The sequence below is a fragment of the Neomonachus schauinslandi genome, chromosome 10 (genome assembly GCF_002201575.2).
Source record: "Neomonachus schauinslandi chromosome 10, ASM220157v2, whole genome shotgun sequence".
Taxonomy (NCBI): Eukaryota; Metazoa; Chordata; class Mammalia; order Carnivora; family Phocidae; genus Neomonachus; species Neomonachus schauinslandi.
The window spans coordinates 59,914,058-59,927,622 of record NC_058412.1 but is presented as its reverse complement, the minus strand read 5'-3'; the positions used below and the strand labels follow the sequence as shown (position 1 = coordinate 59,927,622).

The window sequence follows — 13,565 nt, the reverse complement described above, 5'->3', positions numbered from 1 at the left end:
GTTGAGTTGGGGGAATTATTTTATATTGGTAGTCTAAAAAAGAACACAGTTTATTTTATTAATTTTTTTTTAAGTTTTTTAAGAACACAGTTTAAAAAGACAAGTGATCAGGGTGCCTGGGTGGCTCAATTGGTTAAGCCCCTCGGCTCAGGTCATGATCCTAGGGTCCTGGGATCCAGCCTTGCATTGGTCTCCCTGCTCAGCAGGGAGCCTGCTTTTCCCTCTCCCTCTGCCCCTCCCCCTCCTTGTGCTCTCTCTCTCTTGCTCTGTCAAATAAATAAAATCTTTAAAAAAATAAAATCATTAGTCTATATACTGTATATTTTTATCCTGTTGTTTAATTGTGTTTCAGTAGTATTTAACTGTATTAGGATTTTGAAAATGTCACATCTCTAGACCTAATAGAGGTTATAATTGACTTTTAAAAAGAATCCCTACTTCCAAGAGAAATACATCATGGTAATATATTTTTGATAAAAATGAAATTCTTGTACATCCTGCTCTTAGGACTAAGGAGTAATATTTATCTGTAAAGATAGATTAAGAATGATTGTTACCTTGTTTTCTTTTGATCAAATATAAAGGGAAATTTTAAACTAGTTTTAGAGGAATTTAAGAGAATTTGATTATTCTCATACTTCAGATTTTGCATATTTTTAAAAGCTGAGTAGCATTTGTCACATTGCAGAATAAAATACTGCATTTTGTGCTATAGAATGATATGTATGTATTAAAAAGCCTACAGCAAGCATTATCCTAAATGAAGGAAACATCAGAAGCATTCACTCTGAAAAGGAATGAGGAAAGGATGTGTACTCTTTCTACTTCTGTTCAGCGTTGTAGTGGGGATTGTAGCCAGTGCAGTGAGACCTGATCAAAAATGCAGAAATAAAACTGTAATTATTGGAAGCTGTTATTTATGGTGAAAACTCAAAAGGACGTACAAATAGATTATTAAAATAATAACTTTAAAAGGGTGAGTGGATGTAAAATTAATATGTAAACGTCAGTTGCGTTTCTATAGATCAGCAGCAAATAATTAAAGAAAAATTGTCAGAAAATGTAAAGTACATGTCAACAAATCTAAGAAATGACCAAGATTTCTTTAGGGAAAATTATAAAATTTCATTATGAGATGATAGAGAACACCTAAACCGAAGGAGATATATGTCATGTTCACTAATACCAATATTATAAAGATGGCATTTTTCCCCACATTGATATACAGATTCAATGCAAGTCCAAACTCTTGAGATTTTTCATTAAATATGATGAAATGATTCTGAACAGGAGAAGGAGGATACTTTATAGAAGAGAAACAGCAATGAGGAACTGACTTTATCAGATAATAGGGTTTATTATGAAGACGTATTAATTAAGGCATAGTATTGGGGTAATAATAGACAGATTGGCCAGTGGAGTAGAATTGTGAGCCCAGAAAGACACTTAAGAAAACACAAGACTGGGCGCCTGAGTGGCTCAGTTGGTTAAGCGACTGCTTTCGGCTCAGGTCATGATCCTGGAGTCCCTGGATCGAGTCCCGCATCGGGCTCCCTGCTCAGCAGGGAGCCTGCTTCTCCCTCTGACCCTCTCCCCTCTCATGTGCTCTCTCTCTCATTCTCTCTGTCTCAAATAAATAAATAAAATCTTAAAAAAAAAAAAAAAGAAAACACAAGACTTAAGTTGGATTTTTCTACCTCTTGTTATATACAGAAATCAGCTGAAAATGAATTGAAGATTTAAGTGTAAATCAACATTTTTAAAGACTCTTGGTAAAAAATATTGGTAAACAAATTTTAGTCCTTGGCATATAGAAAGGCAATATACAAAATAAAGTTTTATAAAAACAGTTGATAAATTTGATGATAGTCTTAATTTCAGTTTACTGTATTTTTCAGTTGTAGAATTTGTTTGGTTCCTTTCCTAATAGTTTCAAGTTCTCTACTAAACTCCATCTTGTCTTTTAACTCCTTGAATATATATTTTAAATAACCTGTCTGAAGACTTCATTATTTGAATCCTTTATGGTCTCTTTTTTTAGGGGGGATGGCAAAAGGAGAGGAAGAGAGAGAATCTTAAGCAGGCTTCACGCCCAGTGCCAGAGCATGACATGGGGCTCGATCTCACAACCCCCTGAGATCATGACCTGAGCTGAAATCAAGAGTCAGTCAGTCACTTAACAACTGAGCCACCCAGGCGCCCCTGGTCTATTTCTATAGACTATTTTTCTTTTCTTTAAAAAAAAACCAAAAAAACACAAAAAACAAAATTCCTCTATTTTGTCTCTTCATTTGCCTGTTATTTAAAATAGAATACCAGTCATTGTATATGAAAAATTATAAAGATTTTAGGCCGAGGATATTGTTATCTGTCTTCAGAAGATTTTCTTTTTTTTTTTTCCAGAAGATTTTCTTGTGGTAGGCAGCTAGTCAATAGCAATCTCAGATCGCCTCAGATCAGTGAATGAGTTAGATTATTTGAAGCCGGACTTCATCTCTGTGAGATCTGGTATCTTTCCAGTTCATTCTTAACTCCTAAGGTATAGCTCCTTCAGGGCCCCAACCAGAGTATAGGGCATTTATCAGATCTTCCATTCTCAGTAGACCAGAACTCCTTTCTTTTTCCTCTATAGGCTATTGAGAGTTGATCTCAACTTCTCATTTTCTTAGCCACCTCTTACAAAATTGGCAGGCTCTATCTGGAAAAAAAGAGGTCTCTTACGCTGAACTTAACTCTCTGGGTTTTTGTGATATTGTGATTTATAATAAATATGTATTTGCTCTTCACCCCCATTCCTGGCAAAGAGCTCCTAAAACCCTGGCTAAGTGATAACACAAAAAAATTGAAAGGAGTATCTTTTGTTATTTGTAATAAGCCCCTTTCAACCACACCTGTTATGTCATATTATGTTATGATACGAACACCTACATCACAGGTGTGTATTTTGACCTAATAGTTGTACAAATAAGTTCTTGTAGATGCCTTCAAATGCTTCGCTTAAGAATACTAATGGGGGGAGCACCTGGGTGGCTCAGTCGTTAAGCGTCTGCCTTCGGCTCAGGTCATGATCCCAGGGTCCTGGGATCGAGCCCTGCATCGGGCTCCCTGCTCAGCGGGAAGCCTGCTTCCCCCTCTCCCATTCCCCCTGCTTGTGTTCCCTCTCTCGCTATCTCTCTCTCTGTCAAATAAATAAAAAAAAAAATACTAATGGGGATATTTTAAATGTTGTGATAGCTACTGAGACTGTGAGCATAGTTTAAATAAAAAGTCAGAATCAAAATTGTATTGTCATTTTATTATTGCCTGTAAGACTAAAGAATTTGGGTTTTAACTGTGTTTCCAATTTAGCATTTCAAATTTTAATACTTTCTGAAAAAAATTTTCACATAATTGTGTATTTTGTGCTTTTAAAAAAATGACTATGTTATGATTTACTCCTACAGCTTGTATTATTTGAAAATGCAGTTAATATTTTCTTTTAATTCCAAAACTAAACCTGGATTTCTTTTCAGATATCAATTTAACAAACTGTCATTACATTATATTCTGTCATAAAGGTTTTTTTTTTTTTAATTTTTTTTTAAAGATTTTATTTATTTGACAGAGAGAGACATAGCGAGAGAGGGAACACAAGCAGGGGGAGTAGAAGAGGGAGAAGCAGGTTTCCTGCAGAGCAGGGAGCCTGATGCGGGGCTCGATCCCAGGACCCTGGGATCATGACCTGAGCCGAAGGCAGACGCTTAACGACTGAGCCACCCAGGCACCCCTGTCATAAAGGTTTTTATATTTTTTCAGAGCTGCAAATTTTTCCTGCTATAGCATTTTTTTGTCTTTTAAAGCAGACCTAATTTGCACATAAAACTTTTTTTTTTTAAAGATTTTTTATTTATTTATCTGAGAGAGAGAATGGGAGACAGAGAGCATGAGAGGGAGGAGGATCAGAGGGAGAAGCAGACTCCCCGCCGAGCAGGGAGCCCGATGCGGGACTCGATCCCGGGACTCCAGGATCACGACCTGAGCCGAAGGCAGTTGCTTAACCAACTGAGCCACCCAGGCGCCCGCACATAAAACTTTTTATGGAGGGACGCCTGGGTGGCTCAGTTGGTTGGGTGTCTGCCTTCGGCTCAGGTCATGATCCCAGGCTGCTGGGATCGGGTCCCGCATTGGGCTCCCTGCTCAGCGGGGAGCCTGCTTCTCCCTCTCCCTCTGCCTGCCACTCTGCCTACTTGTGAACTCTCTGTCAAATAGATAGATAAAATCGTTAAAAAAAAAAAAAAAACTTTTTATGGAAACTAGCTGGCTACCTTATATCATCTATTATCTTCTTGGTATTTAATCCCTAAGGTATTGTTCTGAATTTTGGTAAATATTTCTATGTATGTCACCTTTATGCAAAACATATGTAAAATTTCTAATAGAGTTCAGTTTTCAAGAGCATAGGTTCAGGATTCAATGACTTCTTAGTATGAATTCTTTCTCTACCACTTCCTATCTGGAACTTTGGAGAAGTAATTTTATCTCTTTAAAATCCGTTCCTCATCTATAAAATAGGGATGATAGTAGTTCTTACACAGATTTATATTCTCCCTCTTCCCTGTTTTGTATAACCTGCAACCATTTTAGTAAAAATTTGGTTGGTTATTAATATCAATTCAGAGTTCTGCTCTAAATTTCAGATGATTTAGGGTAGTTACTTCCCAACCATGCACATAACTTAATGAATACTGTTAGTGACTACATATGATAATGATAAAAGGCATTTTTGAGATTGTATACTATTCTATTTTGTTAGCATAGACTGGATGCTACTTAGGGTTATTGGATATGTTGGGCAGGGAGGAGGACCTAGCAGGATTTTAGTTCTATGTGACTATTTTACATTCTTAAAAAAATGTACCTTTTAGTCCCTGAACAGCAGCTGCTTGATATTGAAGATTGCGACCTCAATGTGGTGAGATTATGTTTTCAAGTTTTCCTCCCTGATGAACATGGTAATTTGACAACGGCTCTACCTCCTGTTGTCTCTAACCCAATTTATGACAACCGTAAGTACTTTATTTTCTTATATTTGTAGCATTAGCTTATTTTTTTTAGTTTAATTTTTTAAGGTATTTTGGCAGAGAAAGAGTATGTTCATTATAAGAAAAATTCAAGCATTACTGAAATAACAGGAATAGATCTTCTCTGATCTTCTCCTCCAAAGATAATCACTATCCCCAGGTACATATTTCACCAGTTTCTTCATATATAAAAACACATCATCACTATCATTCATATAGTATACTTTTGGCAACTTAAAAAAAATCATCACAGATCATTTAAAAAAATTTTTTTTTCTCTTAGCAATATATCTTGAGCCTTTTTCCCTTTTCAGGTACCTTATTCTCTTCAGTAGCTGCATATTTCCTTATATGGCTCTATCACAATTTTATTAAATCATTACCCTATTACAAGACATTTGGTTTGTTTCCTTCTCGATTTTTTTCTCTAACAGATTGTACTTCAGAAGATATCCTGTATGTGCATATTTTGTGCAAATGTGTCTCTAGCATAATTTTACAGAAGTAGAAATGTTGGCAAATGCTAGATCAAAGGATATGGGTATTCGTAGTTTTAAAAGAAATTGCCCTCAAAGTTTTTGTGTGCACGTGTGTGTGTGTATTTGCTCTTATATATGCATCCATTCATGGTATATTACTGCCTGTTTTACATATAGTAGCATAGTGGGACATAGGCCTATAAAGGTGGATCAGAGTATCCTCATCATGGAGAACTTTAAATTGCCAGGGAGAATTACTAAAATTATATTCCTAATAGGAAGCATGAAATTGCATTGCTATAGGCTTATAGTTATGATTTAAGAGATTAATCTGGTGACAGTGTATGGATGGATTGAAAGAATCAGAATTTAGGAACAGAGAGATTTAACTAGAGGATCAGTTATTGCTGAGAAACGAAATCACAAGGCTGTAAACCAGGTTGGGCAGTGCAGTTAGAAAGGAAAAGGACAGTTGTGGGTGATTAATGTACTTAGTGTCCTTAATTTATGTATACACTAAAGCTTTTATCTGTTCTGTAAATTGTTTTCCTATAATTCTCACCATCAAAAAGGAATAAAAAATATTACTAAAGCAGAAACCCATTAAAACAATCCTTTATATTTAGGTGCTCCTAATACTGCAGAATTAAGGATTTGTCGTGTGAACAAGAACTGTGGAAGTGTCAGAGGTGGTGATGAAATATTTCTACTATGTGATAAAGTTCAGAAAGGTATTCATTTATTTGTTTCATTGAATTTAGAATAGACAGATCTTCCTTGGCTTACAGTGGGGTTATACTATCATAAATTCACTGTAAATTGAAAATAATCTTAAATCGAAAATGCAGTTAATACACCTAACCTACCAAACACCATAGTTGAGCTTAGTGTACCTTAAACATGCCCGAACACTTACATTAGCCTGCAGTTGGGCAAAATGACCTAACACAAAGCCTACTTGTAATAAAGTGTTGAATATCTCATGTGATTTATTGAAAACTGTACTGAAAGTGAAAATCAGAACAGTTGTGATATATGTTGTTTACCCTCCTGGTCATGTCGCCGACGGGCTTGCTGACACTGCCCAGCATCTTCAGAGTGTCGTACTGCCTATCACTAGCCTGGGAAAAAAATAAAAATCTGAAATACACTTTCTGCTGAATGCATATCACTTTCACACCATCATCAAGTCAAAAAATTGTTAAGTGAACCATCATCAGTTGGGGACCATCTGTATTTTAGATTAATAGATGGATTTTGTTTTCCATTGCTATTCCTTTACTTTTGTATTCACTAGATGACATAGAAGTTCGGTTTGTGTTGAACGATTGGGAAGCAAAAGGTATCTTTTCACAAGCTGATGTACACCGTCAAGTAGCCATTGTTTTTAAGACTCCACCATATTGCAGAGCGATAACAGAACCAGTGACAGTAAAAATGCAGTTGCGGAGACCTTCTGACCAGGAAGTTAGTGAATCTATGGATTTTAGATACCTGCCAGATGAAAAAGGTATGACTTCTTGGTGGTCATGTTTTATGTATTTCTTAAAGTTAGTTCTCCTAATAACATTTTCTTGTAAGATACATTTGGATACAGTTAGGTTTATTCATAATTTACATTTTATTTCCTAGAAGTTTTTTTTTTTTTAAGATTTTTTTTTTAGTTTATTTGACAGAGAGAGACACAGCAAGCAAGAGAGGGAACACAAGCAGGGGGAGTGGGGAGAGGGAGAAGCAGGCTTCCCGCTGAGCAGGGAGCCCAATGTAGGACTCGATCCCAGGGTCCTGGGACCATGACCTGAGCCGAAGGCAGATGCTTAACGACTGAGTCACCCAGGCGCCCCTATTTTCTGGAAGTTTTCAGTTGATTTTTTTTTTAATCGATTGGTCCTTCTGCTCTTTGCCTCTCTTTCTTTGGAAAGGAATCTAGAATAATTTCAGAGTATCTGAACTGTTTATCAAAATGTATTGTATATTTGAGATTCTGTTTTTGTACTTATTGTGCCCTTTTTAAGATGGGAAGCTTGCCACTCAGAGTGGTCTCCATTTTGGTTTGGTCCTTATCTGCCTTTATTGCATTAGTTGACATTGTTGACTTATAGGTGTTACAAGAAAACAAGATGAGTATTATACCCTTTCCGACTGACTTGGGACACATTCTGCAACACTTACTAAATCCATATTACATACATTTGTTTAAAGCACCTTATGGGAATAAAACACCTATTTATTTGTTAAAGGAGAAGCAGCATAAACCTGTGATGATTTCCTGGTTTCTTTTTAACCAGATACTTATGGCAATAAAGCAAAGAAACAAAAAACAACTCTACTTTTCCAGAAACTGTGGCAAGACTGTGGTAAGATTATTTTGGATTGATTTGTATTTAAATAGATTTTGGGTTTTTTGCTTTATTCAGTTTTCTAAATTTTAACTGATGTTCTTTTTTAAATTGCATTTAATAATGGAAAAACTTTATCACAGCAGTTAATTTTCCTGAAAGACCTAGACCTGGTACCCTAGTATCAACTGGAGAAGGAAGATTCATCAAAAAAGGTATTTTATCCTATAGAGTATTCCTTATGGTCAAAAGACCAGTGCTTTGCCCAATATATTAGAATTCCATTCTTAGGAATGAAAACTGCTTCTTCACTGTTTTCCAACTTTTTTCATGCTTTGAATGTTAAATGAATTGATCTCCACTTCTTAAGGTTCTATTGGAAACTAGGATTATGTTTTTGGGATTTATTGTTTGAGAAATTACATTTGTTTGTATGGTGGTAATTTTATTTAATTACAGTGTGTCATGGAAGAAATGGTTTGGATCTGGCCAGTTGCCTATCTTTATAAATAAAGCTTAACTGGAACACAGCCATGCTCATTTGATTAGATACTGTCTATGGCTGCTTTTTTTGCACTATAGTGGCAGAATTGTGTAGGTCCAACAGAGGCTGTATGGCCCACAGACCGTAAAATATTTGGCCCTTTACAGAAAAAAAAAGCTGTGAACCTCTGGTTTAAATCACTGAACCAGGGTTATGTAACCAGAAGTCTTTTCTTCCCCTTACATTCTTAAATCTGTGCTTTTTCCTGGTTTAGTATGTACAGCAGTCATATACTATATAAATAAATACAGAACCCTTAATTTTTTTCTGACTGGGAATTTTGTAGTACCTTAGAATTATCTTTTTTTTTTTTTTTAGAGAGATGGGGAGAGACAGAGAGAGGGGAGGGGCAGAGGGAGAGAGAGAATCTTAAGCAGCCTGCATGCCCAGCAGGGAACCTGACTCAAGGCTCGATTTCACAACTCCGAGGTTAGGACCCAAGCTGAAATCAAGAGTTAAACGCTTAGCCAGCTGAGCCACCCAGGTGCCCCTAGAGTTATATCTTAATATATCTTAGCAAGTTATGTGTATTTTTCAATCATCCCTAATGAGCATTTCTTCTATCCCTCTATTTTCTCCTAAACGTAGTGAATATGAAATGATTTTGGCTATTTAGATTCCCATTAACTGAAATTCCGATTTTTAAAAAAAATTTATTTTTTAAGTAATCTCTACGCCCAACCTGGATCTCAAACTCACGACCCCGAGATCAGGATTTCCAACTGAGCCAGCCAGGCATCCCTGAAATTCTGATTTATTTTTCACTTTATAGAGCCTCAGAAGCTAAATTTTCATATTTAACTGGAATGAAGCTATCTATGCCAAAATAACTTACAAAATTATTTTATAGGTATTTGTAAAACAGTAAGGGTTACAGAATTTAGCTTTTTGGACTCTTATAATAATTTTGGTGCTATTTAATATTTTTCTCTAAAACGTTACATCAGTTTGCTTGGAAATTTTTTTTATTAGTGTGTTTATGCAAGTTTAATTTAGAGATAATGTTTTTTATACTTTTATTTCAGCTTATAAAAATACATTTTCCTCTCCACAGAATCAGACTTTTCTCATGGTGCAGTTTTGACAGAAATGCCCAGGACTTCCGGTGTTTCAAGTCAAGCAGATTCCTACTTTTCCTCACCTGTGTCCATCTCAAATGCACTGTCACATCATACTTCACCCATACCTTCCATGGTGTCTCAGGCTTCTTCCAGTTGGTCGTCAGGGGCCCACCCCACCTCGCGCACAGTCAGTACGAATCCACTGAGTGATTTTTCAACAGGGACACTCTCCTCTAATCCACAAGGTATCTCACCATATCTGGAAATGCCTCTTGAGCGTGATTTGAATGCCTCTAATGCTTGTATTTATAACCATTCGAATGACATAGGCAGAATGGAAGCACCATCCATGTCACCAGCTGATTTATATGGTATTTCTGATGGCAACATGCTGACGAATTGCCCTATGAATATGATAACACCTAGTAATGACAGCATGAGGGAGACTGATAATCCGAGACTTGTGAGCATGAATCTCGAAAACCCCTCATGTAATTCAGTGTTAGACCCGAGAGACTTGAGACAGCTCCATCAGATGTCCTCTCCCAGCATGCCGGCAGCCGCTGGCTCCAGTACGGCTGCGTTTGTTCCACAGCCGGAGGCATTTGAGAGATCTGACTTCAACTGCACAGATAACAGTATGATGAATGAGGCAGGACCATCAAACGGTACTAATCCAAACAGTCATGGTTTTGTTCATAGTCAGTATTCTAGTATTGGCGCTATGCAGAATGAGCAATTAGGTGACTCATTTGCATTTGATTTTTTTCAAGGTAACTTGTAAAACTTAAATGGTTGTTTGGGTATATTGAATTCAAAGCTGGAAAGTATCATATAGGGGAAATTCTGAAATAGAAATTTAAAAACTGTTTCTTCTTTTTGAAACATGTGACCCGATAACTGTGTGCCATGGAATTCTGTCTTTAGAGTCCTACCCCATTTTCCCAGTACAGAATGAGGAGAAAATGAGAGCAAGCCTCCAGTTCTTCAAAATACACTTTTTTATACTTCTTTTATATTGTATTAATGTATTCTTAGTTAAATGAATTAACTGATATTTGCTTTTAAGCAAATTTAAGGTAAAACCTGTAATGACTGTGTCATTAGAAAAATGATTTCCTTATTATTTTTGAGACCTATAGGCCAAGGTGACCCCTAAGGGGTTTTCTGAGGCTTCTTGGAGTTTCTTAGATTTATATATAAGTCAAAAATCTTTAAAATCTTTAAGAGTCTAACTTGGCAGGGGATGCCTGGGTGGCTCAGCCAGTGAAGTGTCTGCCTTCGGCTCAGGTCATGATCCCAGGGACCCTGGGATCCAGCTGCATCAGGCTCCCTGCCCAGCAGGGAGTCTGCCTCTCCCTCTCCCTTCCCCACCCCTACTCGTGTGCACCTGCATGCTCTCTCTCTCAAATAAATAAAGTCTTAAAAAAAAAATCTAACTTGGACAGAAGAGAGTGAAGTGAGCTTTCAAGGAAGGGGAAGTTCTCTACATTTTGGACCATTTTAAATTTTTTTTTTTTTTAAAGATTTTATTTATTTATTTGAGAGAGAGAATGAGATAGAGAGCATGAGAGGGGGAAGGGTCAGAGAGAGAGGCAGACTCCCTGCTGAGCAGGGAGCCCGACGTGGGACTCGATCCCGGGACTCCAGGATCATGACCTGAGCCGAAGGCAGTCGCTTAACCAACTGAGCCACCCAGGCGCCCTGGACCATTTTAAATAGCTACCTTTAAATCGCTTGTGAGTTTAGCTTTACACCCATGTCTTTAAGGTGAAGAAGTTTCCTTAGGCCTGTCTTCTTTCTTGTGTTTCCTCACTCACTATGATTTCGTCCAATTTTGTGCTCTTTGTTCGTAAATTTTATCCCTAGCTTAGACCTATCCTCTGACCTCCATACTTGGAGCTTACGCATGTATGTAAAACTACTTATTTGACATCTCTACTTAGAAACCTAATTAATGAACAAAAATCCAGCTCAGACTCAACATATCCAAAACTGAGTTCTTGATCTTCCTCCTTGTGCCCTATAGTCTCTTCTCTCCAAAGTAGCCAGAATGATTATTTTTAAAACAAGTCAAATTGTATCATTCATCTGCTCAAAACCATCCAGTGGCTCCCCATTCCTACTCAGAGTAAAGACCAAAGTCCTTAAAATTGGCAGGCTCATACTTCATCTCCTATTTCATCTCTTACTGTTTTCTTCTCCTCATTCAGCTCCAGGCACTCTGCCCTCATAGTCTCTCTTCAAAACACCAAGTATATCCATGCCTCAGACTCTTTGTACTTGGTGTCCTCTGCCTTGACGATTTTTCTCTCAGATACATGCATAGCTCACTTCTTAACATCCTTCAGATTCACTCAACTGTCACTGATCAAGGCCTTCCTCGAGTCTATACACATCAGCACTCCATGTCCTCTTTCCTTTCTGTTGGTCCATAGCACTTACCAGGATCTGACCTTTACTAAGCATTTATTTTTTACTTTTATTTTTTCCCCTATACTGGAATATAAGCTTCACAAAGGTAAAAATTTCTGTGTTTTGTTTGTTGAATCCTCAGTTTGTAGAAGAGGGTCTGCCTCATTATTAAGCATTCGGTAAATATTTATTGAATGTTCAAAGTACTACTAGTAGAACTTTGTTTTTTTTGAAAGAAAGAACAGCTTTAATTAGATGTTTATGATTTTTATAATGTGACATTGGGTTTATGTCAGAATCATGCACCTTCAGGTCAAAGGATTAATAATGGTAATCCAAACCATCTGAAAGCAAAGTAATCCCAGCGGCAAAATGATGGTAGAATTTAGGCAGTAATCTTAGTTGTGATGGAATTGTCATGATGCTAAGTAACTGACTTACTGAAGACTTACTCTATTTTACACATAGAACCTGCCATAAATGTTAAGCATGTTCTGAGCTAGAAACAGTGTGTCATTTCATTTACACAGTGTCCAACCAAACCAGTAAGTTTACTGGAACAATCAAAATGGGAAATGTATGAATATCATGTAAATAAAAATTCTGAGTTGAATGATACTGGGAAATGGGAAGGAGAGCAAGATAAGACTTGGGGTTAGGATAGTCTAGGAAGCAGAAGAAGAAAAAGATTAAAAACACCTAAGTACCATTAATATTTCTCAGAAATTATGATTTAAAAATGAAACATTTGTTATATAATTTTAAAAACCGTAAGCATAGGGCGCCTGGGTGGCTCAGTCGTTAAGCGTCTGCCTTCGGCTCAGGTCATGATCTCAAGGTCCTGGGATCGAGCCCCACATTGGGCTCCCTGCTCAGTGGAAAGCCTGCTTCTCCCTCTCCCACTTCCCCTGCTTGTGTTCCCTCTCTCGCTGTGTCTCTCTCTGTTAAATAAAATCTTTAAAAAACAAAAACAAAAAAACACCATAAGCATATAACGTACTTTAGAAGAACTTACCAGGGAGAATAAAAAACGTGGAAGGCATCATTTCTTTTCTGTTCAAAATATGAATGAACCCAGGATATCTCCAGATAGTGGTTGATAGGTGGTGAGCTTTTTTTAAAAAAATACAGAATCCTATAATTTTGTATTAATTAGCACTGGCCAGCTTAAACACAGACTGTTAGAATATCTAACTGGATTTTTGTTCATTAAATAAGCAACTGACTTGTCTTCCAGGGTTGTTTTGTCCAGCCCTTCCCCATGTAAGCTGAATTAAGGTACTGCTACATCTGTGTTTAGAGTATTTCCAATGGATTTTTTCATTTTTCAGGTACTACTTACTGATCATAGAATTTATTTTATAACATAAAAAGAATATGGCAACCTATTTCTCATCTATCTCTAAATATATTTACGTTTTCACAGTTTCCAAGGAAAAAGTGCCCCTCTGCCTTTCTACACTCTACTCACACCCTGGGCCCTGCTCTCTCTCCCATCTTGTTTCTGTATCCTCACATCACCATTTAGTGGTGGTTTTCTTTGTATAACTGTGATAAACGTCTTCTCTAGCCTTAAAAAAAGGGAAACAACAATCTTTCCTACTACCTTCATGTTCCTTCCTTCACATCCAGACTCAGGAAATGCTTTCAGCTTCAATTTCCTCAGC

The 13,565-nt window shown here is 37.0% G+C and overlaps 1 protein-coding gene across 1 annotated transcript in view; it reads left to right on the top strand.

The window, feature by feature from the left end:
• The window catches only part of REL (REL proto-oncogene, NF-kB subunit), a 32,446-nt gene extending 21,933 nt beyond the window's left edge, over nt 1-10,513 (top strand). Inside the window, exons 5-10 of the mRNA XM_021699165.1 lie at nt 4,905-5,045; nt 6,166-6,270; nt 6,837-7,049; nt 7,828-7,896; nt 8,022-8,093; nt 9,477-10,513. Coding sequence (XP_021554840.1) covers nt 4,905-5,045; nt 6,166-6,270; nt 6,837-7,049; nt 7,828-7,896; nt 8,022-8,093; nt 9,477-10,267 — 1,391 coding nt within the window. The 3' untranslated portion in view covers nt 10,268-10,513. The remainder of the gene's footprint in view (nt 1-4,904; nt 5,046-6,165; nt 6,271-6,836; nt 7,050-7,827; nt 7,897-8,021; nt 8,094-9,476) is intronic.
• The last annotated feature ends 3,052 nt before the right edge of the window (nt 10,514-13,565 follow it).